The sequence below is a fragment of the Drosophila novamexicana genome, unplaced genomic scaffold, assembly GCF_003285875.2.
Source record: "Drosophila novamexicana strain 15010-1031.04,08,12 unplaced genomic scaffold, DnovRS2.1 tig00004554-arrow-pilon, whole genome shotgun sequence".
In the NCBI taxonomy this organism is placed as follows: Eukaryota; Metazoa; Arthropoda; class Insecta; order Diptera; family Drosophilidae; genus Drosophila; species Drosophila novamexicana.
This window is the reverse complement of record NW_020825051.1, coordinates 1,784,106-1,807,458: the sequence shown is the minus strand read 5'-3', so window position 1 is coordinate 1,807,458 and position 23,353 is coordinate 1,784,106. Positions and strand designations below refer to the sequence as shown.

At 41.9% G+C, this 23,353-nt stretch overlaps 1 protein-coding gene across 14 annotated transcripts in view; it reads left to right on the top strand.

The window, feature by feature from the left end:
* The window catches only part of LOC115769924, a 103,804-nt gene extending 80,451 nt beyond the window's left edge, over positions 1–23,353 (top strand). For 3 of the 14 annotated variants that reach the window (XM_030714960.1, XM_030714958.1, XM_030714962.1), the window contains 14 exons: positions 367–481; positions 2,365–2,516; positions 5,855–6,039; positions 9,674–9,844; positions 11,029–11,223; positions 11,353–11,461; positions 13,702–13,881; positions 13,957–14,094; positions 14,182–14,339; positions 14,423–14,791; positions 14,859–15,090; positions 15,195–15,474; positions 15,984–16,087; positions 22,684–23,353. In XM_030714960.1, the coding sequence (XP_030570820.1) occupies positions 367–481; positions 2,365–2,516; positions 5,855–6,039; positions 9,674–9,844; positions 11,029–11,223; positions 11,353–11,461; positions 13,702–13,881; positions 13,957–14,094; positions 14,182–14,339; positions 14,423–14,791; positions 14,859–15,090; positions 15,195–15,474; positions 15,984–16,087; positions 22,684–22,769 (2,474 nt within the window). In that variant the 3' untranslated portion in view covers positions 22,770–23,353. Of the gene's footprint in view, positions 1–366; positions 482–2,364; positions 2,517–5,854; positions 6,040–6,210; positions 7,852–9,673; positions 9,845–11,028; positions 11,224–11,352; positions 11,462–13,701; positions 13,882–13,956; positions 14,340–14,422; positions 14,792–14,858; positions 15,091–15,194; positions 15,475–15,983; positions 19,380–22,683 lie in introns of those variants that run through there. The other 11 variants (XM_030714961.1, XM_030714963.1, XM_030714953.1 and 8 more) reach the window with 8 other exon arrangements.

Here is a 23,353-nt window from a genome sequence, read left to right as displayed (position 1 = left end):
AAAGCTGCAATACATTTGACTGGCAACGTGGCGTATGAACAATGCGAAACCTAGAATGCTGTTGTTATTGTTTTTATCGCTGGCTAAAGACATGGGCGCTTATCTTAACGAAAGATGTCACTGCCTCGCCCACAATTGATGCTGTTACAGTTGCCACATCCAACCCAACCCCCTGTCGCCCACTTCCCTTTGCCACAGCAGCAAGCACAATAACATCGCGCATCTATTAAATTTCTGTTTAGCTCAAGCAAAAACAGAGCTGCATTGTGCGCCTTCTAGCTATGCATCTATTATAAAATAGTTAAGATATAAGAAGAAACGTAACTTGCTTTTAACTCTAGTTTCTGTCTTTATTTCATTGCACAGGCATTATCAAAGGAGACGAAATAATGGTCATCAATGGCGCGATTGTTTCTGATCTAGATATGATGTACTTGGAGAGCGTGCTTCAGGAGGAGCAATCACTCAGCATGATGATGCGGTAAGTTGCGTTAGTCCTTTGTCCTCCTGCCCGTACCTGTCCCTGTCCCCATCCCTGTCTGTTCGTGATTCTGCCTGTCAATTGTCTGTATCTCGCACGTTTCGCAAACATCTGTTGACTTGAATACAAGTGAAGTGCAGAACCCCCAACTCCTTAGCCTGCACACCTTGCCCTGCATTTCTATTTCTATTGACAATACACACAATGCCATTGTCGAATTTCGATATGGTTGCCCATTGTTTAAATAGATATTCCGATTAATTAACTATTTTAGCCGCCAGCGAGCGATTGTTCTACTTACAATGCCATTTATCGTCATACTAGTGCCTCAACTGATCAGTTACAATAGCAATTGGTTACACTCTCATTGTCCATAGATTAACTATTCATCCTTCAGAGTGTCCATATTAAATGCACAGCCAACAAAGTGGCAGCCAGCTCCGTCAAATTTGTGCTTTATTTTGGAATTAACTTTAATACGGTGCAATAACAATTAATGTTTAACCTTAGTTAAGGTTGTGTTGAGGTAGCTTTAGCTATTCATATATTTCAGATTATATATATAAATATATATATATATATATTGAAGAGAAAACATAAAACAATAATGAAAGTAATTGTTGTATTTAACTATGGCTTACACAAATTAAATTACGAACTATGCAACTATGAAAGGAAGGACATGCATGTTACATGAGCATTTTTATAGAGAACATTTCTCAGAAAAATACTTAATTAAATTTTTGTCAAATATTTGAAAAAAAAAAAAGAATATCGTCCGTTGCCGGCCAACTAAACCACTAATAAATATACTGCATTTTTCTGACAGCTCCGGCTTTGTTATGGCACTCGAAAAATCAATTAATTTATTCAAATGGGACCTTATATCACTGGTCCGGTGCTTCTTTTTAGCCAACTCATGTTCAGTATATCTATCTTAAATTTTGATATTGAGCTGTCTTGTAAAATTCGACGCCCGCAACCCCAAAATTGTATCTGCTCCCAATCCCAACCTCTATGGCTGCCCACATGCTCGTTTAATATTAAATACCGCACATATAAAACTTTCAAAATGATGCAAAGAAAAATAAAACAGAAAAACCTCGAAATATGTCAACATGTGACAAGCTTTTGCAAATTTTTGATAAGCAGTTGGCTGAAGCCTCCAACCTATAGACGCATAGACACAACCAGTCACACACGCACACACACTAACAAAAAATTGTTTGGCAACAAATCAAAAATGGGGAAATTTAGCACCAAAAATGGCAGCGACCAACAATTTTGCGAGCTTTCATTATTTCGCTTTTCAATTTTCATGACAAAGTCCAAACAACAAAACTAAAGCCGCAGATGAACAGAAACACGTTGACCACTTCCCTCTATGCAGCAGCAGCAGCTCATGAAGAGTGGGTTTGTTGCGGGCAGCGTTAAAGTAAGGGTAGCATAGATTGGGGTAGGGTAGGGTGTATATTTTGGGTGCTTTTTTGGGCGCTTTTTTCGCTCGGCTGCTGCGACGACGACCCCACTACAGTCGCAGTCGCAGACCCAGGCATTTTGATAGCCTAATTAGCTGCTCTTTATGGCCGCATTGGCTTTTGTGCTAAGCGCTTGCGAGGCAACAAACTGTAGCCCATGCCTAGTAAACAACCCGCTCGTTACCCGTACCCCGTGCCCTGCTCAAATCCCATTCAAATTATGCACGTTGGAGAGCATTTTTCCGCATCTTTTGCCACTGACATAGAAAAAGGTCAGCCAGGTGTTTGCTTTAAAAAGCGGCTGCAAAGCAAACCCAACCAGAACGCAAATTTAATAAAAATTTATGTTAATTTAAAAAAATAAAATAAAAGACAAAGTTTTCATTTTATATGTTTGTTTTACAGCTCCTCACGCACCGAGCCGCCAGATCTAGTAGGCATTATGCGTGTGACGGATGATATGATTGACTCCCTGGTGTGCCCGCCGCCGCCCACAGATCCGCCAGTGATGAGCGAGGAGATGATAACTGGACTGATTGTGCCAGCGCCCGGTTGGAGTAAGTAACAACTACCCCTCCACCCTCCCCCTCTCTCTATACACAAAGCCGTGTAAATACTTTTGGTCTGACTTCAAACTAAAAGTGTGCGTGGAATTTATTTTGTTTACGTCGTTTTTCAACATTTAAAAGCCGCAACACAACATTCATCTACGGCTACAACAAAAGCATACTAATCACGGCAGTTGTTCTCGTTGTTGTTCCTGTTGTTGTGGTTAAGGTGCGGCCTGCCTTTCTCGCTTGCTCTCTCTCTCACTCCCTGTGGGTATGTTTGTGTGTGTACTGTGTCGGCAGCAGCGGAAACGTAAAGCGCATTTCCGGGCGCGCATGCGAATTTCTAAAGTTCATTAAAGTAATTTATATTTTTTGTTAAATGCATGTTGCAAGTGCTTCATCCAACATGCAACAGCAACAACAATTACTTCAATAAGTAGCATGCTAACAGTGTGCGGGAGGAAGAGAGACCGAGAGAAAACGAGAGAGAAAGCCAGAGAGAGAGAGAGAGCGGCAAGGGTGCAGTAAACAGAGTTGTGTGTGTGTGTGGCGGGAGTTGCCTGCCTGTTTGCCGCACGCAGTCGTTTCTTTTTACAGCAACAACTACATAATTACAGGATTACAAACTGCACTCACACACACAACCACACACGCGCATACACACAAGCACACACACACACGCTGCACTGCACTCAAAAAGCCGAAGTGGCTAAGAACACAAAACAATTAAAAACCAACAAACGCAGAAAACAACAACAAGAACAACGCCAACAACAGATGTGTGTATGTGTGTGTGTGTGTGCGTGTGTGTGTATTTTATACACAAAATGAAACATTTTTATGCGGCAAACAATTAAAAGGCACAGCAAACTAAAAAAGAATTAAAATAAAATACACACAACAAGAACCTATATATAAAAAATACTACAAAAAAAGTAGAAAAAAAAGATGTAGCAAAAATTAAACGACTCGCATGCAACTGGCACATGTATTACTTGTGTGTATGCGTTGCGTATTTTGTACCATATTCCCCATTTTGGCACACACATTCGCACACACTCAGTGTGCTGATGAACGGACATTTGTGGCATATGGGTTATGGATATGGCGGCATATGCGACAAAAATCGTTTGCCATTGGGGGTGCAGGGTAGAGCGTATATATACAAGAAAAAACAAAAATCTGGATTACATTTCACTTTGGCAATTAAACAGAGAAAGCAACTTGGGCAACGAAGCAGCAGCAAGAGGCATGCAGCTTGATGTTGAAGCACTTTTAGCTTATTAAATGCACAATTTGATGAAGACTGCAATCAGAGAAGCGCAAGCTGTAGACATGCACAACATGAGCTGGTCAAGAGTTACACAACTTTTATGCTGTGCAAACCAATTAACGAAAGAGCCACAAGTATTGCGGAGTAATCGAAACAATTTTAATTATCATATTTTACCCTGTTTATTCACGAGCCAAGGCACAAAATTTGCTCCCTTTGAAGTGCCTTAAAGTCCCTTGAAGTACTTGTTTCCGAGCAGCTGCATATAATTGAGTGGGTTCAGGGCTGCTCGGTAAGCTAAAAATTGTCGCTGGTTCAGATTACAGTTCGAACAGACTTCCTGTCTTTGAAGTGTGGCTCGTCATCCATCCAGGCTCTGGTTCAAATCTAGTTTTGCTAAAGATTTTGAAAAGTATTAAAGGCAAATCATTTTTAAAGCTATATCGCATTTCGGCTAGGCATTAATACTAAAAACTGCTTTTGCGTACATTTTTATTCTTAGTTATTAACAGAATCGAATTCCAGATTGGCTTGGAGATACTTTATTAATTGGCATAGGATTTTAGTTACATATAAGGTTACATGTAAATCACAAATTTTGAGAATTATTTATATGTATCTCAACTCAATGTCAGCTCGCTTTTCTAAGGCATCCGGCTTGTCTGCTTGCACGTATTCCTTAAAGCATCATCTCTGAATAATCCAGTTGCGCTATCAATAGCTGTCAAAAAGAAAAGCGTCCCAACTGACACTTGCTCACCTGCCCCTAAAGCATTCGATACTTTTAACAGCCTCACGTTTTGAGAACGTCTACCAGCTCAGCACGCGTCATAAAGTTGTTCTCCTTGGCCCCACCGAAAAAAAACATCATAGTTTAAGTAAAGCCACTAAAACTCTAGACTTTATGGGCAATGCACGTTTTCTACTTGTTCGTTTAAATGACTTACAGCAACAACAACAACAACGAACAACGTCTAGAAGTTATTAGCCCAGTCTTGTTGTTGTAGTTGCTGCCTAGCTCTGCCTTGGAGCACTTCGGGCAATTTGTAAAAAGACCACTAGTTGAAATTTATAAGGCGGCAATTTCGATATCTAACACACACGAAAACACACACACACACACACGACTAGCTAGTGTGTGGTGTCAAATTTGAAGCAAAATGTTCATAAAATTTGTTGTAACCAATTTGCATATGGCAGATCGTGGCCAAGGGGACAGCGGTGGCGGCATTCAAGGACATGATTTTTAAACGCTTCCTGGCGCTGCCAAAACTACCACTACATAAACTGACACACACACACACACACGCACACGCATATATATATAAATATGTATTTATATACAGGCATACAGGCATGCTGCTTACATATGTATACATGCCATGTGTATGGCCCATAAATTTTTTTCTTGTTGGTTAAATCTTTGCCGCGCCACCATATTAGTGTATGTGTGTGTGTAAGTGTGTGTGTTGCGTGTCTGCGCCCTCTGCAGGCTCCACCTCTACAATGCCCCTTCGCTCTGCCTCTGTTGTGTGGACTTTGTGGCAAACACATAGCAGCAATAATCATTACAGCTTGTTGTGGCTGTTGTTGTTATTCTGGTTGCTGCTGTTTTTGTTTTTGGCTGCTTGGTGGCTGCTACTGCTGCTGCTGTTGCTGCTGTTCCTGGCTGCTGGCTGCTGGCAGTATTTTTGTTGTTATTACTTTCAGCTTTGTGCTGCCTGGCTGCGTTGTTTTTTTTGTTGCCTTGTTTCTTATTTTTTCTTTTTTTGTTGCTACTTCCTTTTTTGGGCGCCATTTCCGCAAGTATTAAATTCTTGCTGCTTTTTATTGCGCAAACATGGAATTTAAAATTAACAAACAAGCTGCAACAACATAAATAAAATGCTTAATCGAACTTTAAAACTGGCCCCCCGCCAACAGCAGCAACAACAACAACAAAAACAACAACAACAAAACTGCAGGCAGACGATTGCCCAGAGGCCACTGGCAACTAATTATGGGCCAGACAAAAACTAATAATAATAAACATAACTAACGGTTATCTAACGAATACATTCCTTTATTCTAGATGGCACTGGCAAGGATTTGTATTCACCTGAGGCGGAAAGCTCGCCGGCGCCCTCATTTGTGGAGCCAACTGTGGCGCAATTGGCAGTTGGCGCAGGCGGCGGAGTCTCGGCATTGGGCGTGGCCAAGCCAACATCGCGCACCAGCAGCTTTGAAATTGAGAATCTGCTAAAGACCGCGGAACAAGTAAGTGCCTAGTACTCAGCCTGTCCCCTTTTTTCGCTCTGCCTCTTTCTCCCTCTATATATATATATTATATAAACATGACCAAGAAGAAACAAAACGCTAACACGTTAAACCCGTCTGCCCTGAAACCCGAAAAAAAAAATAAACAAAAAATAATACTCTGGCCCCTAGACCTGACATCCAAGAACATTCAAACCCGGCACTGGGAACGGAACTTGGCACTTGGCTGACACCGGCTAAGGCAGCGGGCAAAGTCAGTTCCAATTGCTTTGAACTCGCTGAGCGGAAACGGAAACTATTAAAACGAGCGCCAAACACGAGGCAGCAACGCATGGCGTGTGGCTTGAGCTTCGGCTTGGGGCTTATGCATTTCTGATTGAAATGTGCACAAATTGAAATTTGCTAAAGCCATGAGACGACGGCGGACTGAGGACTTCATATGGGGCGGTTATGGTTTGGTAAGCAGCTGCGGGTCTCTGGGCGGGCCTCTAGCTGCAGCTGGCTGTCAGTAGCTGGTTGACGCTCAAGATGTCGTGCCACAAATTTGGCCTATTGGGTCTTGTTGCTTGCAAGTCACCAAACAATAAACGTCACAAATAGAAATGTGCTGGCATAAAAATATCAAGGATATATACACTACAACAGCTATGAACGCCAGGCGACAGAGAAAGAGAGAGAGCGACAGCCTGATAGAAAGCGAGTGAAGCGACAAGAGACAAGAGAAAGAAACGCAAAGACGCCACAGAATGCACTTTGTTTCTGGATATGCTTTACCCAAGTGTGCTCGAAACTGGCAGAAACCCACTTCATTTAATGATACTTGAACACTGTGACACACAAACACACTGAGGCCGAGCCACACACACATACACACATGCACATGCACATACCCAGACACACGCACAAACATGCAACTGCCAGGCGAGACAGCAACTGGAGAGTCAGGGCGTTACATAAGAATCCTTTTAATTCAAGTTGACATTTCGCACAGCAGCAGCAGCAGCGGCGGCGGCGTCGGCGGCGGCTGCAGCTCACCAAGAAATTCAAGAAATTTTCAAATTTTTCATCTTTGGGGCATGACGCCAGCAGCAACGCCAGCAACAACAATGTTGGCACTCAGCAGCTGGCCCATAAGCTGCCTCAGCCGCTCACCTGGCACTAAACCCACGCCATGCCAGCCAGCACCCCAGCAGCTCTCCACCACGCCCCGCCCGCCCATGGACCCTTTGTGTCTTACTCTTTGTTGGTTTTGGGTCGCTGCCGACGCCGCTTATGCAAATCAGAGACGCAGCCGTCGACGTTGCAACTGAAAGAAATGCAGAACAATAAAACAGTTAAAAGTAGACAAGAACAAGCAGCACAACAACAGCAAAGAAGAAACGCCAAGAGAGAGAGAACGGGAGAGAGAAGGAAATAATAATACACAAAGTGCAACTGCATAAAAGTGAAATGTCTTCCACAATGCCAACGAGCAGCAACAACAACAACAAAAATAAAAACAAGAACAATTCAACTGAATGTTGTACGAACAATGACAACTGAAATTTCATGAGATTGTTGTTGCAACTACATGGCAAAGTCTTCAAGTGTGCCTCTGCGTGTCTTTGTGTGTGTGGGTGTGGTGTGTGTGTTTGTAGGGATGAAAACGTGACAAGACTGTCAGTCACGACAAAAAAGTTCAGCTAAAAATCTATATGCAAGATAGGTTTCCAGCCATATTTTGCGTTAAACAAAAATTGTTCAAGACATATATAAATCTGCCATAAAATGTGGCTGCAGTTTGGACAATAGATGGCGCCAGCTATAAAAATATACAAGTTACAAATAAAATTTGACTATCAGTTAATTTGTAACTTCTTAAGGCAAATGCAAATTTGCATATTAATTAACTGAACTCTATCTATGGATAGATAAGGCTAACTTTAAATATTCACAAGTAACCAGTTTCAGCAAAACTTACAGTTATTTTCTAGCTTCCGGCTGTTTATTTTCATTTCAAGCAGCAGTTGGAAAAATGTTTTCATAAGCTGCATTTCCGGTTGTTTAGCTTAAGCGTGCGGCCAACAGATGGCGCCAGCAACCAATACAGTGCTTTGCATATAGAATGAATACAATTTTTAGAATTGTAGAAATTCTTAAGGAAATTCCGTAAAGAAAAGCTAGAATTCGGTATATTGAGAATTTAATTATTGAGCATTTGACGACTTTGGCTGCCATCTGCTTGAAACTGATATTAAATTTCAATTGTATTCAAATAAATTTCTCAAATGTCTTGAAGTGTAAAATAGCGCCCACTTAAGCCTTTGTCGCAATCACGCTGTCATCGCCAGTGGCCGCCCGTTCCTTGAAGAACAACACGCATTTTGAGCGCTGTCAAGCACAGTGGTAAGGCTTATGCGCCAGCTCTCAATCCCTGCCTCTGTCTCTGTCTGTGTTTGTGTCTGTGTCTGTGTCGGTGTGTGTCTATCTCTTTGCTGTTTACCGCTCTGTTGATTTAAACTTTGACCTTTTGCAAATTGCACAGCACACAAATACACACACACAATCCCAGGCACAGTAAGGCGTATAAAAATATTTGTTTAGGCATTTACAATGCAAATTCGTTCAATATTTTGCTGGGCATGGCAAGTCAATTTAACTCAGTTCCGGTCAACACGCCATTTAACACTTTTGCCTAAGCCAGAAAACAGCAACAACAACATAGGTATAATAACAGAAGTTAAACCAAAAAAAAAAAAAAAAAAAAACAAGTAAATAAAATAAATATAAAGAAGACTTAAACAAAAATGAAAAGCCGAGGGACCTAAAACCACTGTGCAAGTGACATAAGAAGGCTGAAGATTTGCGCACCTCTGCACTTTATGCAAAATGCGGTTGTGTGGTTAACTCTATGAGAGTGTGTGTGTGTGGGTGTGCGCGTATTTGTCTGGTGTAGTTGTATGCACACACGCTCTATGTCAACCGTCAAGCGTCAACTGTCAGTGCCAAATGTGCTTGTAACCGCACACAAACACCAACACCAGCAGCAGCAACAGCAGCAGCAACAACTTTGGCGAGGACAAAACACAACAACAACAACGACAACAACGAGAACAACTACAACAAGCAAACGACGCCCCCAACTTGGACTTACGACAAGGACGTGACAGTCATTTAGAACCGCAGCTGACGTCGTCGTCGCTGGGGCTACGTTTATGTCTGTCTGTTTAAAGTGGCCGCCGCGAGTCCCACAATAAAACCGACCCCGAACCAGAGCAGCAGCCGAACGAGCCATGCCAACAGTTTGACCCAGGACACAGCCCCCTGACCCGCTGCCACAGCCAACGTCTAAGCCCACCGACCCAACGAACCAACGGCCCACCTACTCCAATGTCCTGCTCTTAACTATCGCTGTCTATCTATCTCTGTCATGCTAACTTCATTTTTGTTTATTGTCATTTATTTTTGGTGTCTCTTTTTTGTGTGGTCGCTTTTCTCGTTTTTGTTTCGTTTCTTTCGTTTCACGATCCTCATCATGCAACAACAACAACAACAACAACTACAATAACAACAATAAAAACAACAACAAACACAACAACACAACACAATCAACAACCAACAACAAACCAACCCAACTGAACCCTGACCTGTTAAGGTTACCGGATTTTGTCGTTCACCTCAGGAAACGCGCAAATCGAGCCCCACGGGTTCAGTCACATCGTCGGTCTCGACCACAGCGCTGACACCGTCGCGCCAACTGACCGATGCCGAGAAACTGCGCAAAGTCATCATGGAGCTGGTGGACACGGAGCGCACCTACGTTAAGGTAAGTACCAGAGTCACAGACCCCATGCTCACACTCTATTCAATCTTATTGCAAACTTTGGTATGCACTTGCTGCAGGTATTTGCAATTTGTCATTAAGCATGAAGCGCACTGAGATAGTTATTAAAAAGATCAGGGCGGAAAAAAAGGTTGCCTTAAGTTCTGGGTCTTAATGTAAACCTTCTTTTGGGATATATATTTTTTTACTTTGAACTTTAAATGAAACAATAAAATTGTAATTAGACAATCGCCCATTGTACAAAGAATATTGCAATCCATAAATATTCTCATATACTATATGTGGGCTAAAACTTAAATCAAATTAAAGCTAGCAACTATTTTGATAAATGCCAAATATGTTTAAACTTTGGAGCAGGTTCTGCCTCATTAGTTTTTTACTTTGAATCGGTTTGTCTATTTTTCTACTTTACGTATTACTACTTTACTTTAAAGTACACCTAGCACAGCAATCTGCTGCAAGTAACTATCAGGGTATTTAGACTTCTTGAAAGCACAGATAACGTTACCTTCTTGCTGTCCTTGTTAGCCAACATTACACATTCCATTCATTAGTCCTGGCTTGCAATTAAAAATGCAAATTTTAATCCTTTAACCATGCGGCTATGTTTCTGGCTTTAAGCCATGGCCGCCCGAGTTGGCCAGGAAGCATACAAATAATTATTATAATTTAGAAATTATGTAAAGCGCCGCGCCGCTGCCGCAACGTTGGCGAGTCTTATCTCTGGCTGTAACCCGACTGCCCACTCTCCCCCCTAGTCTACTCCACCCTCTCTCTATCCGCTGGCCGGAAGTATTGTTCCAAATGAAAGCGCGCGCCTGCGGCTATGCTACAGTTTTTTTCGCCCATATTTTTATATACTTATTTTCTTCTGCCTTTCTGCGTTGTTGTTGGCAAACTAAAAAGTTGTTCTGGTAGCTACCAGAGCACCAGGAACTGGTCACCAGCTCATCCCAACTGGGAGTTCGTTGGCTGGGGGCACGGGACTGCTGTTGTGGGCAGTTGTCGTTTTTGGGCGACTGCTGCTGATTTTTTAATTTAATTTATGCATCTCGTTTTTTGTTGTTGCTTTTCTTCTCATTTTTCATTTTTTATGTGTCAACAAATTTGAATTTATTGAACAACAACAACAACAACAACTACGTTTGAATTATTTTCGTATGCAGCACTTGAACAATCTGCTGGAGCATTATCTGGAGCCCATGAAACGCGAAACGTTTCTATCGAATGCGGAAATTAATGCGCTCTTCGGCAACATACACGAGATTGTTACATTCCAGCGCCAGTTCCTGCAGAATCTCGAGGAGGCGCTCGAACTTGAGCCGGAATTCAATAAATTCGAGCACTGCGGTCAGTTTAGGGTAAGTTCCAGTACGAGCTCCCTTCCGAGCTCCTGCAAGTGCGTGACTTGCCTGTCTAATTGCAGTTTTAAATTCGTTTTATGTAGGCTCGTAATGTTTAATATCTGTGTCTTTTCTTTATTGTTGCAGAACGTCTTGTTTGCAATCGGCTCGGCTTTTCTCTATTATGTCAATCACTTCAAGCTGTACTCCTCGTTCTGTGCCAGCCACAGCAAGGCCCAAAAGGTTTTGCATCCAAGTAAGTACATATATCAATGATCTATACATTTCATTTAGTTGCCTAAAAGACCAAACTTTTTGTCAAAACTGAATTGATTTCCATTCAAAAAGGTATTACAATTAAGTTAGCTTTCAAATTTCATGGACTATTTCTACTCAAATGAAAGCCCATAGAAAAAATATGAATTCTGTTGTATGTATTCTGTATTTTTAAAAAATACAATTTAGCAGTTTTTTGCTAGTTTTTGATACATTTCCATTTGATTGTTCATACGCCTGGTAGTCCGCTAAAAAAAATTGCAGCCTACTTGTAGGTTGTTTTGTACAAAAATTTGCATGGGATAAAATTTAAAACCAAAGCGAACGCAACGGAAAGACAAATTTGTGGACGTGTCGTGTGAGAAACCAAAAGAAAAGTGTTTGACATATGCATAAATACATATATTATGAGGCATTTCTATGAATGTGTGTGTGTGTGTGTGTGTGTGTGTGTGTGTGTGGGGATGTGTGTGTGTGCTTGGTGTGAGCTCAACTATTGCAATCAGCGTGAAGCGTCAAAGTCTATTTGAGTTTGAAGTTTGATGCGAGTGTGGGCGTGACTCGGGGAGCGCAGGGGATGGATAGTTTGTGAAAGTTGTAAAAGTCAAACAAGCGACAAGTTACGAACAATTGGCAAACTATGCGCTTCAATTGTTGTCTGCGGCTGCCGCAACCCACGCACACAACGCGCCTTTAAATGATTTGCAAGTTAAATGAATAATTACAACCGCAAATGCAAAGATACGAGGCGCAGGCGCGGCAAGGCGTGGCATATTCATATTCATGCCATGCCATGCCAGCAGCAGCAACCGAAGCTGTCAAGTATCTTTTGTTAATTAAACTTGTAGAATTATGACACGTTTGCAAATGGGCAAAGCGCAGGACTGCCAAAAACTATGTCGCGCTGTTGCCACTGGCAGAGTCCCCATGAAAGGCAGCTGGAGCAGCAGCTGCGACACGGGAATAGGCGAAAAAGTGCAGACTAGAGAGACCTGCAGACTCCAGATTCTGGCTTAGGCGACAACATGTCATAATTAAATTAGACTTAGTGGCAGCTTAAAAACACCCGAGCAAACACAAGTGCCACAAATGAGAAACGGATGGAAAAGAGAGCAAACAAGAGCGTACTAGATATGCCTGGGTATGCCGCAGTCGAAATACCCTTGTTAACCCTGTTAAAGCAATCAGATTTTTAATATAATTTAATGGGGCTTTTATTGCAACAAACTCGCAAGACAGAGCTATATGATTTTCATAAAAAATAAAAGACGAGAGACTTTGGTCATGATATAAAAAAAATGTCATATTCAACTCTAAAACTTAATTTGTTATACATAGCTTTAATATATAAAGCATGATGCTTACCATCTCTTCGTGAAGATAGTTTCAAATCTAAATATATGTTGGCATGGAAACAGACAAGGTGACAAGGTGATCCAACGACTCTGGGATATACTTGTGTACAGATGTCTTCTTTAATATAGAATACTTGACAATATATAATACCCTCTGCAAGGAGCAATAAGAGCGAAAATAAGAGTGAGTGTTGTAGATGTTGTAAAGCTTTACAATTTCATAACAAAGTACTAGCTAATTAATGACAACAGCAGCAAAACGTCGAGGTACAAATTCGCAATATTTGCAATCAATGGCAGTCAAAGCTGCTGCCAAGAGCAAGCAGGAGCAGCAACAGCTGGAGCAGGAGCAGAAGCAAGAGCTGAAGCACAGTGTGTCAACTTAAGTTTCAGCTTTAGCTACGGCAGATACTCGAGCTGCTGCTGCTGCTGCTGCTGTTGCGCTTGGCTGTTGCATGCAATTTTATGCAAAAAGTTGAAAGGATAATTAATTATAGCAAGAAGTGCACTTAAGTGCCTTCGTTACAAGCAGGCAGGCAGGCAGGCTGGCAAAAGCAGGAGTAGGTGCCCAGGATAGGAGAGGGAGGAAAAGAGAAGCCAGCCATTAGACGCAAATCCGTGCAGCAGACAGGCTTTGACTATGGCCTTTATCAAAGCTTCTCAGCTGACTATAAGAACAAGTTAATGACATTTTCTTGTCAACGTTGCGCACGTGTAGCCTGTCCCTGTGTCACCTGCCCTGGCCCTGGTTCAGAACAACGTTCGCATTAATGGGAATTGAAGCGTGCACTAAAATCAAATCATTTGCCAAATTTGTCTCAATTTCTGCAATTGTTAAGCGTCTCAATTTTCTCATTTGCTGCAGACGAGGGCAACCATGCGCTCCAGGAGTTCCTTGCCGCACGCAATCCCAAGCAGCAGCACAGCAGCACCTTGGAATCGTATCTGATCAAGCCGATACAGCGCATACTCAAATATCCGCTGCTCCTGCAGCAGATGCGTAATCTGACAGATACGCGCGCCGACGAGCACGTGCATCTCTGCGGTAAGTATGGCGAGCTGAAACACCCGCCCCAGCACACAATTGGCAATCTTGCAAACCATTCGTTTAACCCAACAGAGGCGCTCAAGGGCATGGAGAAGGTGGCGGAGCACATAAATGAGATGCAACGCATCCATGAGGAATACGGCGCGATATTTGATCATCTATTCCGGCAGCATCAGAAGTCATGCAAGCAGCCAATCGATTTGAGTCCAGGTGGGTTACAGCAAAAGCATTCAATAGCTACATCAGCTTCAAATGCCAATGCAAATGCTCCTCCCCCGCAATGCTGCGCATTCCCAGGCGATTTGCTCTACTATGGCGGCGTCGAGTGGCTGAACATTTCCGATTTTCTGGGCAAGATCAAGAAAGGCCTGGAACTGCATGCCATGTGCTTTGTATTCAAATCGGCGGTTGTGTTCCTCTGCAAAGAGCGTTTGCGTCAAAAGAAGAAGCTAATGGTAAGTAAACAAGTGAATAGCCACGAATAATTAACCCGTCCCCTGTCCAACCTGTCCAATCTCATGCTCGCTATCGTACACAGGGCGTCTCAAGCAAGAATGCACCAAATGAGGTCGAAATTATACGATATCAGGTGTTGATACCCGTCACCGAGGTGCAGGTGCGCGCCAGCTCTGCAAAGGACATGGACTCGCACTTCCTCTGGGAGCTTATACACTTGCGCTCGCAGCTGCAGCGCCGCTCTGAAAAGGTCTATGTGCTGTCCAATAGCACCGCCGATTTTCGAAATGCATTCCTCAAGACGATCAGGCAAATAATACGCGAGAGCGTGCGGAACATGTCAATTCCCATGAAGAACTTTGGCGGCAGCTCGGGCTCCGTTTCGGGTCTATCCTCCCAGCTGGGCGGCTATGCGGGCAACTCGCAAACGCTGGAGCGGCCCAAGCAGCAGGTAACTAACTAACAGCTGCCTATAATACCCAATCCCTGCCAGCTGCTGAACTCCCTGTTTTTCTCAGATCACCATCGTTCATGGTTCTCATACGCTGGGCAAGCCAAAGAAGAAGTCCGGCTCACAGCGTCATTCGGCCGGCAATATTGACTACGACAATCTGTCTGGCAGCCAGGAGGGCGAGGAGCTGCCGCCAAATATGGCAGGTGTGGTGCACTATGTGCCACTCTCACACGCACAGCAGCTGCAGCAGCCGGGCGGCTTTCGCAGTCGCAGCAAGACGCTGGGCGATGTGACAGGTAAGTTTGAGCTGCAGTCGATTGCGGGCGTCTCACGTGCCTGGCAAATAACGCTAATCACACACAAACACACACATCATTGCATCGCTTCATGCTTCATAAAGAAATCATTTACACCTCCATAGATCCGCAACAGCCGCAACAGCAGCAGCAGCAACAGCAACAGCAGCAGCAGCAGCAGCTTGTGCAACAGTCGGTGGCGCCGCATCCACATCCACGCGAGCCACCGCCGCCGCCCATAAGGCAGCCGCATTTGCATCATCACAGCAGCGACATTGAACGCATCGATCCGGGCACCAAATCGGAGGGTGAGGAGGATTCGCAGCAGGGCACAATCAGGCCCAAGGCTACGCTGGGCCGCACGCCCAATCACCTGACGCTCAGGTAAGTCCCAAAGCTCAACCCTAGCTAGTAATTTGGCAGCTAGCTATAAAATATAATTGAAAAAAATAATAAATGAAAGCCCGAAAGCTTGCAATAATTGTAATAGCTGCTGTCATTTAGTTTGCAAAACTGAAAGTTTGGTTCATTTCGATTAATTAGCAGGGCTGTAAACTCATCAATAATATGTCTGTGGTTCAGCTTACGGTTTGAACCAGCTCCTGCCCTTATGTTCGATTCAGGAAACTGGTTTTCACGTTCGTGAGCCCAGACTTTGCTTTGATTCATAGTAAAAATATATTAGAATTCCGCGTTAGAGCCAGAGTTCAGTTCAAACTTGGTTTACAGAACTGTCAACTAATAACAATATTCTGTTAACCGAGTTGGAATCTAGTTTAATAGGTAGTTAGGTATATTAGCTGTTAATTATTTAATTTGAAATCCTCGTAACGCTCGTTTATTGCTTGACTTATTGCTATTTTACTCTCTTTCTTTGTCATTTTATCATATAGCACCACATCGACGCTCTCGGTGGGCAGCACTGGCAGCCAGGCGCGCTTGATACAATCATCGCATCCGCCGGCCAGCTATCAGCCAGTGCTTATGAAGGATCTAGGTAAGAGCAGCCTAGATATAGTTCCCGGCGAATCCGAGCACGAATCGGAATCCGAGGCGCATGCCGCACACGTGCCACATGCCACGTTTAATTTAAGCCTAGGCAGTAGTGGTAGCTTGTTTGCAGCAACAGTCAGTAGCGATACGAATCCGAATCTAACTTTGACCCAGACACTGACCCAAACTCAGAGCCAGACCATGAGACATTTGTCGCCGCGACAGTCGCCGCGTCAGTCGCCCAAGCAGGAGATCGAGGTAATTGAGATCTTTGAGAGCGAATCGGAGCGTTTGGCCGCCTCCCAGCAGGTGGCCGTAGTGCATCAGCATCCCAGGGGCACAGCGGAGTCGCAGCACAAGCGTCGCGAACGTGATGCCAACAACGGGTCTGCCACTGGCCATGTGACCGAATCAGATGCCACTATGCGTTTCATGGACAAGCATCTGTGCGAGCTGGAGCAGGAGGATTTGGCAGCGGGCATCTGTGACATAGCCGCCTACATGGCCAACTTGCGCGAGAAGGCCTTTGAGCCAGCGGATGCCGGTGAGGAAGCTGCTGATCAGCAGCAAAACGACTCCAGCCTCTCGCCCGAGCCACAGACCATTGTGGAGAATACACAGCAGATCGTGACCGTGGACATTGAGTCGCCCTCGAGTCGACCTGCCACAGAATCGGACAGCACTGGCGGCAACACAACTGGACCATCGGAGCGGTCCGGCGATGAGACCGAGGATGAGCCAACCAGTTCGCTAGCCTCGCACATTGTTGTTATCGACAAGAAGGTGGACAAGGTGTTCAAGGCCAAGTCCCCGGAGCGAGCGACTGCAGCGGCCGGCGCCAAGCCGAAAAGCGGCAAGCGTCAGAGCATCTACATTTCGCCAGATCGCTGCAAATCCCAGGGCAGCTCCCCGGTGCGCATCATTAAGATTAAATCGCCACGCAACAGCGTCAGCGACCAGGGCAAACGTTTGAGCATCTGCTCCAGTCGCGAGAACTCGCAGGATCGCCTCTCCGGCGGACGGCGCACGCCCAGTCCGCGTCGCAGCTCTGAGGGTGGCGGCGGTATCTTGAAGCACACAAGTCCTGGCGCGGGCATACTGAAGCCACCGGCCAGCCCTGCCAAGTCAAAGAGTCCTGATCGCAGCTGCCTGAAGAAGGGCGGCGCATCGCATGTATGTGCCATGGAGCCAACAACCACCACGTTGTCGCCACGCATATCGCCACGCGGGAGTGTGGATCATTTGTCGCCGGATCGCGCCAGCATTTGCCAGCGCCATTCGCCGCGCAGCAGCTTCGATAGCCACGGCGGCTCCGATCATAATCTGGATGTGCCCTACGGCGGCGGCGGCGGCTCACGCAAGCGCAGCATGTCTGCCCACGGCAGCTTTGAGACGGGCAACAAGCCGCACGCCCAGGAGACATATCAGTATTATCCGGTTTATGACAATCAAACTTGCAGCGATCATTATGTGGCCGCCGCGCCCACTACAAGCAGATATGGCTCCGGGAATGGCCGCAGTCGACTAAGCAAATCCCTGGAGCGGTCCACCTCGCGTGACAGCACCACCACAAGCAGCTCCTATCGCCCCTATGGCGTCTCGCCCGAGCGCAACTATGTCGTCTATAGCTCCGGTCCGCTGCGCTCTCAGTCGGCGGAGAATACCTTCTCGCAGCCCATCTATGATGCGCTGCCCAGGCAGGCGCCACAGCAATACATGCCCATGGTTAGCTATATGCAGGATATGGATATGGGCTATGGACAGCCGCCGCCGCCCAGCTGCCCGCATGATCCGGCCCAGCAGGCTGTCTATCAGCTGAGCTCCTCGGCGCCCGAATATACCACATGCATTGACTGTCTGTACCAGAAGCGACCCTCCTAGCATAAGCCCCGCGTGCGGCAAAGTCGCACGCGGAAGAAGACGCCACGTGGCCTAAGCGGGATGCCCGGCATGCCCGGCATGGTGGTTAGCACACAGCCCACAGCCAGCGGCGGCATTGGCTACATGCCCGACATGGGCAGCGATCAGGCAGGCGGCTGTGTCGATTGCCATGATTATTTCGAGATACACGTCTAAGGACGTACCAACTGACAAAAGACCCAAAGAATAAAGTAGGGGGAATTAAGAGTGAGGGAGAGACACAAAAACAGGGATTTTATGAGATCTATTAAATATACGAGTAGTTGAATTAAAACTCATTACAAAAGCGCAACCAAAGATAACATAAAACAACAACAACAGTAACCCAAAATGCCTCAAGAATTTTACAAAAACTATAAACAAAATGGAAATATTACCGCTCAGCTCTACAAAGATACTAACATATACGTAAACTTCAATGCAAACTATATAAAAACGTTAATCAAAACTTGAACACAAGGGATTGAAAGCAAATACTTATACACAGCACACACACAACACACACACGCACAACAGCACAGTTAAGAGTCATGTTTAAGTGTTAGATTAAGCTCTTGGTATAGCTCTTAGGAACACTCAACTACATCTTCAGAGCACAACTAATTTTTTGTGGGGTGCGGCGGGCTCTAAAAAGTTGCAGCTGCAATTTGTGACCGCGCCCCCTTGCGCCTCCCCCTTGGGTGAGTGTGTGTGTGCTTGGCACATCAGGTTAATTATTTTGGTTTTAGGGAGAAAAGCAAATTTTGGGGCGTTATTTTTAAGGCTATGATTTACACAAAATGGCGGAAGTTCTGCATGCTGCGTGCGGCATTACGTATACGCACATGACGCATACGCCGCGTTGCACACAATGCTCAAGTGGCGTAATTACGACTAAAAACTAAAGTTGAAATTCATACTCGCACTCAAGTAAACTAAGAGACATGCATGCCCAACTTACTAACAACCACACACACACACACACACATACACACACATGCACACGCAGAAGCACACGCACACGTACACGTACACAATGGCAGAAAATAGGCACTTATATATAGGATAAAAGTTGTAAGTAATGCCAGTCGTTCCAACTATTAGCTGTGCAAACTGGCATTTCCGGAATCGTAAGAAAAAGTTTTTAATTACACGGCTCGCAAGATTGAAAATGATTGCAGCTGCTCCGGGGTGCAAAATACTCGTGTGTATTTTAGTTTAAGTCTAAGTGAATAATGCGGGTTAGCAACATTCTATAGGTTAACATTATACATACTACCTAAAAAAAAATCAAAACAAAAAACAGGAAACAAAAATGAATATTTACATAGTTAGCTAGCGAAATAGAAAATATGTCAAAAAATATGTGTGGGTGTTGTGACAAATAATTTTGCATTAATTAATAACAAAACATTTTCGAGTTTTTTTATTTATCAATCATAAAACTGCATATGCAAATCACGTACATTTTTTCATAGGCAACTAATGATTTACAAAAAAAAAAAAAACAAAAAACAATAAAAACCAAATGAAATAAATGTATTGAAGAATGATAATCGTAAGTCGTACCTCAATGTTCAGTATTAAATAAATTCAACAGAAAATGCATATAGGCATATTATATAAATCGATTATACATAGAGCAACGGATATATGCGGCCATAAATATACACTTAAATCAGGGCAGGCAGGTGTGAACACTAACCTAATGCATACCCAGAGATCTTCCAATTCTAAAAGCAAAGCCCTAAGTAGTCCGAGTTCCATCCTCCTATTCAATCCATTCGTTCGACTTGCCTCGCTCTCATATACACATTCATACTTAGGCTAAGTTTGGGTGTCTATTAACTGCAGGCATATATTACACATAGAGAGACCCAAGACGGACTTAAAGATCAAATGTCAGGTTGTTCAAGCTATATTCAAAATAGTCAAAATAATTCTTAAGATATCTACAATACAAAAAGAAAAAGAAAAAGAAAAGAAACGTTTACAGTTTACACTGGGCTTCACAGCAGCAAAATCAAAAACTACAAATTTAAAAACAAATGGAAAAACCAATCAAATCAAAATATATACGAAATACAATTAATAAGACAAATGACAACATATACTAACTATATACAATACATCAATTTACATGGCTACATAAGTAATAAATTTAAATAAAAATAAAAAATAAATTAAATAAAAACCACAAGAAAACACAATACGTTTAAAAAATGGAAAACTAATACAACTAATAAGCAAATAATCGCGTAAACACTTTAATCACAAAATCAATTTAAAATTTCATTGTTGCATATATGCCAAAAACTCCAATATAAATGTATACCACTAAATAAATAATCAAACCAAATATAATCAAGAGCGCTAAAATCAACAGCAACAAGAAGAAGTTGAAAAAATAAAATAGACAGCAAATAAAATGATAATTAAGCTCACAAAATTTAAATAACGAATACTGAAAAGTAAACAAACAGAATAGCTAATTAAACAACAATTCAAATTAATGTCAACGAGCTCTTTGGACAGCGACAAAATGACAGTAATCGATGCAGAACCCTCTGAGACCCGCTCCTGCTCCCGCCCCCGCCCTTCAACTCCCCCCCTTAAGGACAGGCACAGAACCGTATCGTATCGTATCGTATCGTATGTTTTAGGCGCCCAAATATATTAGTTGCAAATTGATTTTAGTTGATTTAGTCAAGTTAGCAGGTAAGTGCGTATTTTCCTTTTGTAAATTAGTAACAAATTATTAATTATATTGAATTAGCAGTTAAACAATTTAACGGGTGATATTTAATTTTGTTATTGCAAATTATCTTCAAGATAAATAAAAATAATAAAATCCAAAAAAAAATTAATAATATCAAATGAATCAAACACAATGCAAATCGTAACACAATCTCCTATTAATTAATGCTTAAATATGTTTGTCTATTCATAAGAAGTAAACATTTAAGTATGTTCGAAGGTTGTGTGCGTAAGCTCCACACAGATACATCTGCATCTATGGTCAAAGCCTGTCAGTACAGTGTGTATCTGTTGTATCTGTTGCAAGCACTTGATAGCTAATAAAAACAACCAAAAACAACAACACAAACAACAACAAGAATAACAAGATTTTCTAAGTATATTTAGTTGGCATCGCTTGATTAATTAATAATAATAAATAAAATTTTATTGAAAATGAAATTTGTCGGCGATTTTGCAAGTTATTTACATTAAAAATTTTCGGCATTTCAATAATAATCTGTTTTGCATTTTCTAATTATCTAAAAACATACAATAAAACCAACAAAAACTAATAGTTAAATAAAACAAACCAACTGTGCCAGATTAACGTAAACTCTTTAAATGCTATGATTATGTTTATGATAAATTAGTGCCAATGGAAAACTAAAGCATTAATTAAAATACGCAATAACATATATATATATATATATATATTTAATCGAAATATTTATACAAATGTCTTATGGTTACACACACGTGTCCCCACAACCAACCAAACACCAAGCAACAAACTCCATGTTAACACTTACCCCTTCTCTCTCTCTCGCTCTTCAATCTAATTTAAAACAAAAAAAAAGCAAAAATTTTATTTCGCTTCTCGTATAACTTTTTGCATTGCATTTTTGTGTAACTCATACCTCGAAAAGAACATCGTTTTTTTAATCACGGCAAATAATTTTCCAAACATGTTAACTATTTTCCGAAATCAGCTAAAACTTGTTTATTGCAATAAAGGCGTGGCAACGCTTGCCCTCAATCATTTTCATCTAATTGGCCGACAAATTAAAGTATTTTAAGCACATGTTTTAGATATTCTAACATTTTCAACATGCACTCATTTGAAATCAAAAGTGTTTTTCGGATTTATAGGAACAATCACGATATTGACCATATTTAATTCCATTTCCTTTTTGTACTGAACACAAAACATACAAAAATGTTGGCATAAAATGCAAAACTAATAAAATAAATAAGAAATCATTCGAAAATTTGTACAATCACTGAAAAAGTAGATTAGCTTGAATTAACGAGAAAAAATAATACAGAAAAGAAACGAAAGCAAGAAATATGAGAAAAACCAAGCGATGTCAACATTTTAAACCAACAGAACTAAACTTTTATCCCATACTGTTTTAATTCCCTCAACAAATATCAAAATTTTAAATTAATACAAATTCTAAATTAGTTATTTTTAGCTTAGCTGTTTAAACTGCCCGAAGCCACAATTACCCCTCCTCCTTCTTCTCCTCCTTCCCGTCCACCCCATATTAAGTAGCAAAAGCAGCGTTAAAGTAGTGCTCATTATGCATTTAAAAGAAATATAATTAGTTTTGCTTATATTTTATTTAAGCTAAAAGAAAACGTTGAAAGTATTTGCTTTGACCAAGTACTTTGAACGGGCTGCGTTGCATGTTTTATAAGTAAATATCTGAATCTGAAGACGACAATTGGCTAACTCCTAAATAAACCAAAACGAAATGTACACCAAATTATATATTTAAACAAAATGGAGAGCTTTTCTCTGCTACTCTTTATACTGCTACAAGTTAAGTTCTTTATTTTTGTTTGACCGCAAAAGAATGAAGAAAGCAAACAAAAATAATAGAACGAGAATACGAAAATTTCATATTTTTTCATATATGGTTTCCATTGTATCTTTTCCTTTCTTTCATTTAATTGTAGGGTCCCCGGTGTGGAAACCACGAGACATGATAAATTTAGGCACAGATCCACAGTCAACAACCCGCAAAGACGATGTGAAAAATTAAATCAGAAAAAGCAAAACAATACATTTAGTATGATGCTAAGCAAACATAAGAACTCTTGAATAAATTCTTTTGTTACAATTTTAACTAATCAAGTGTAAGAAACAACGGCAACAGTTCAATCAAAGAACACAACACACAGAAACAATACGAACTAACACTTTTCCACCCTCCCCTAAAATCCCCAATCAAGCAACTTGCAAAAGAAAAAAAAAAAGAATAAAATAAAATCCAAAATAAAACTTTATTTATTATTAACTAATTAATACTGAAACAAGTGTGTCAAAATGTTAAAGTTGCTTTTAAAAAAGTGAATAGTCTCGAACTGTTTTAAGCATAAAAAACATCGAACAAAATATGAAAGAAAAAACAAACAGTTTGTTGTTTTTTGTTTACGTTTTTAATGAGAGCGAAAAGATGCTAACTTGCACATCTTTTTTAAAAAGAAGACTTTGATTTATAATATCGATTGTATTGAATGTGCAAAACATATAATAAACGTATAATTATAGCAAAGGATTTTGAACAAATTTAATAAGGATTAAATAAATAAATTAATTAAAAAAGAAAATGTGAACAAATTCAAA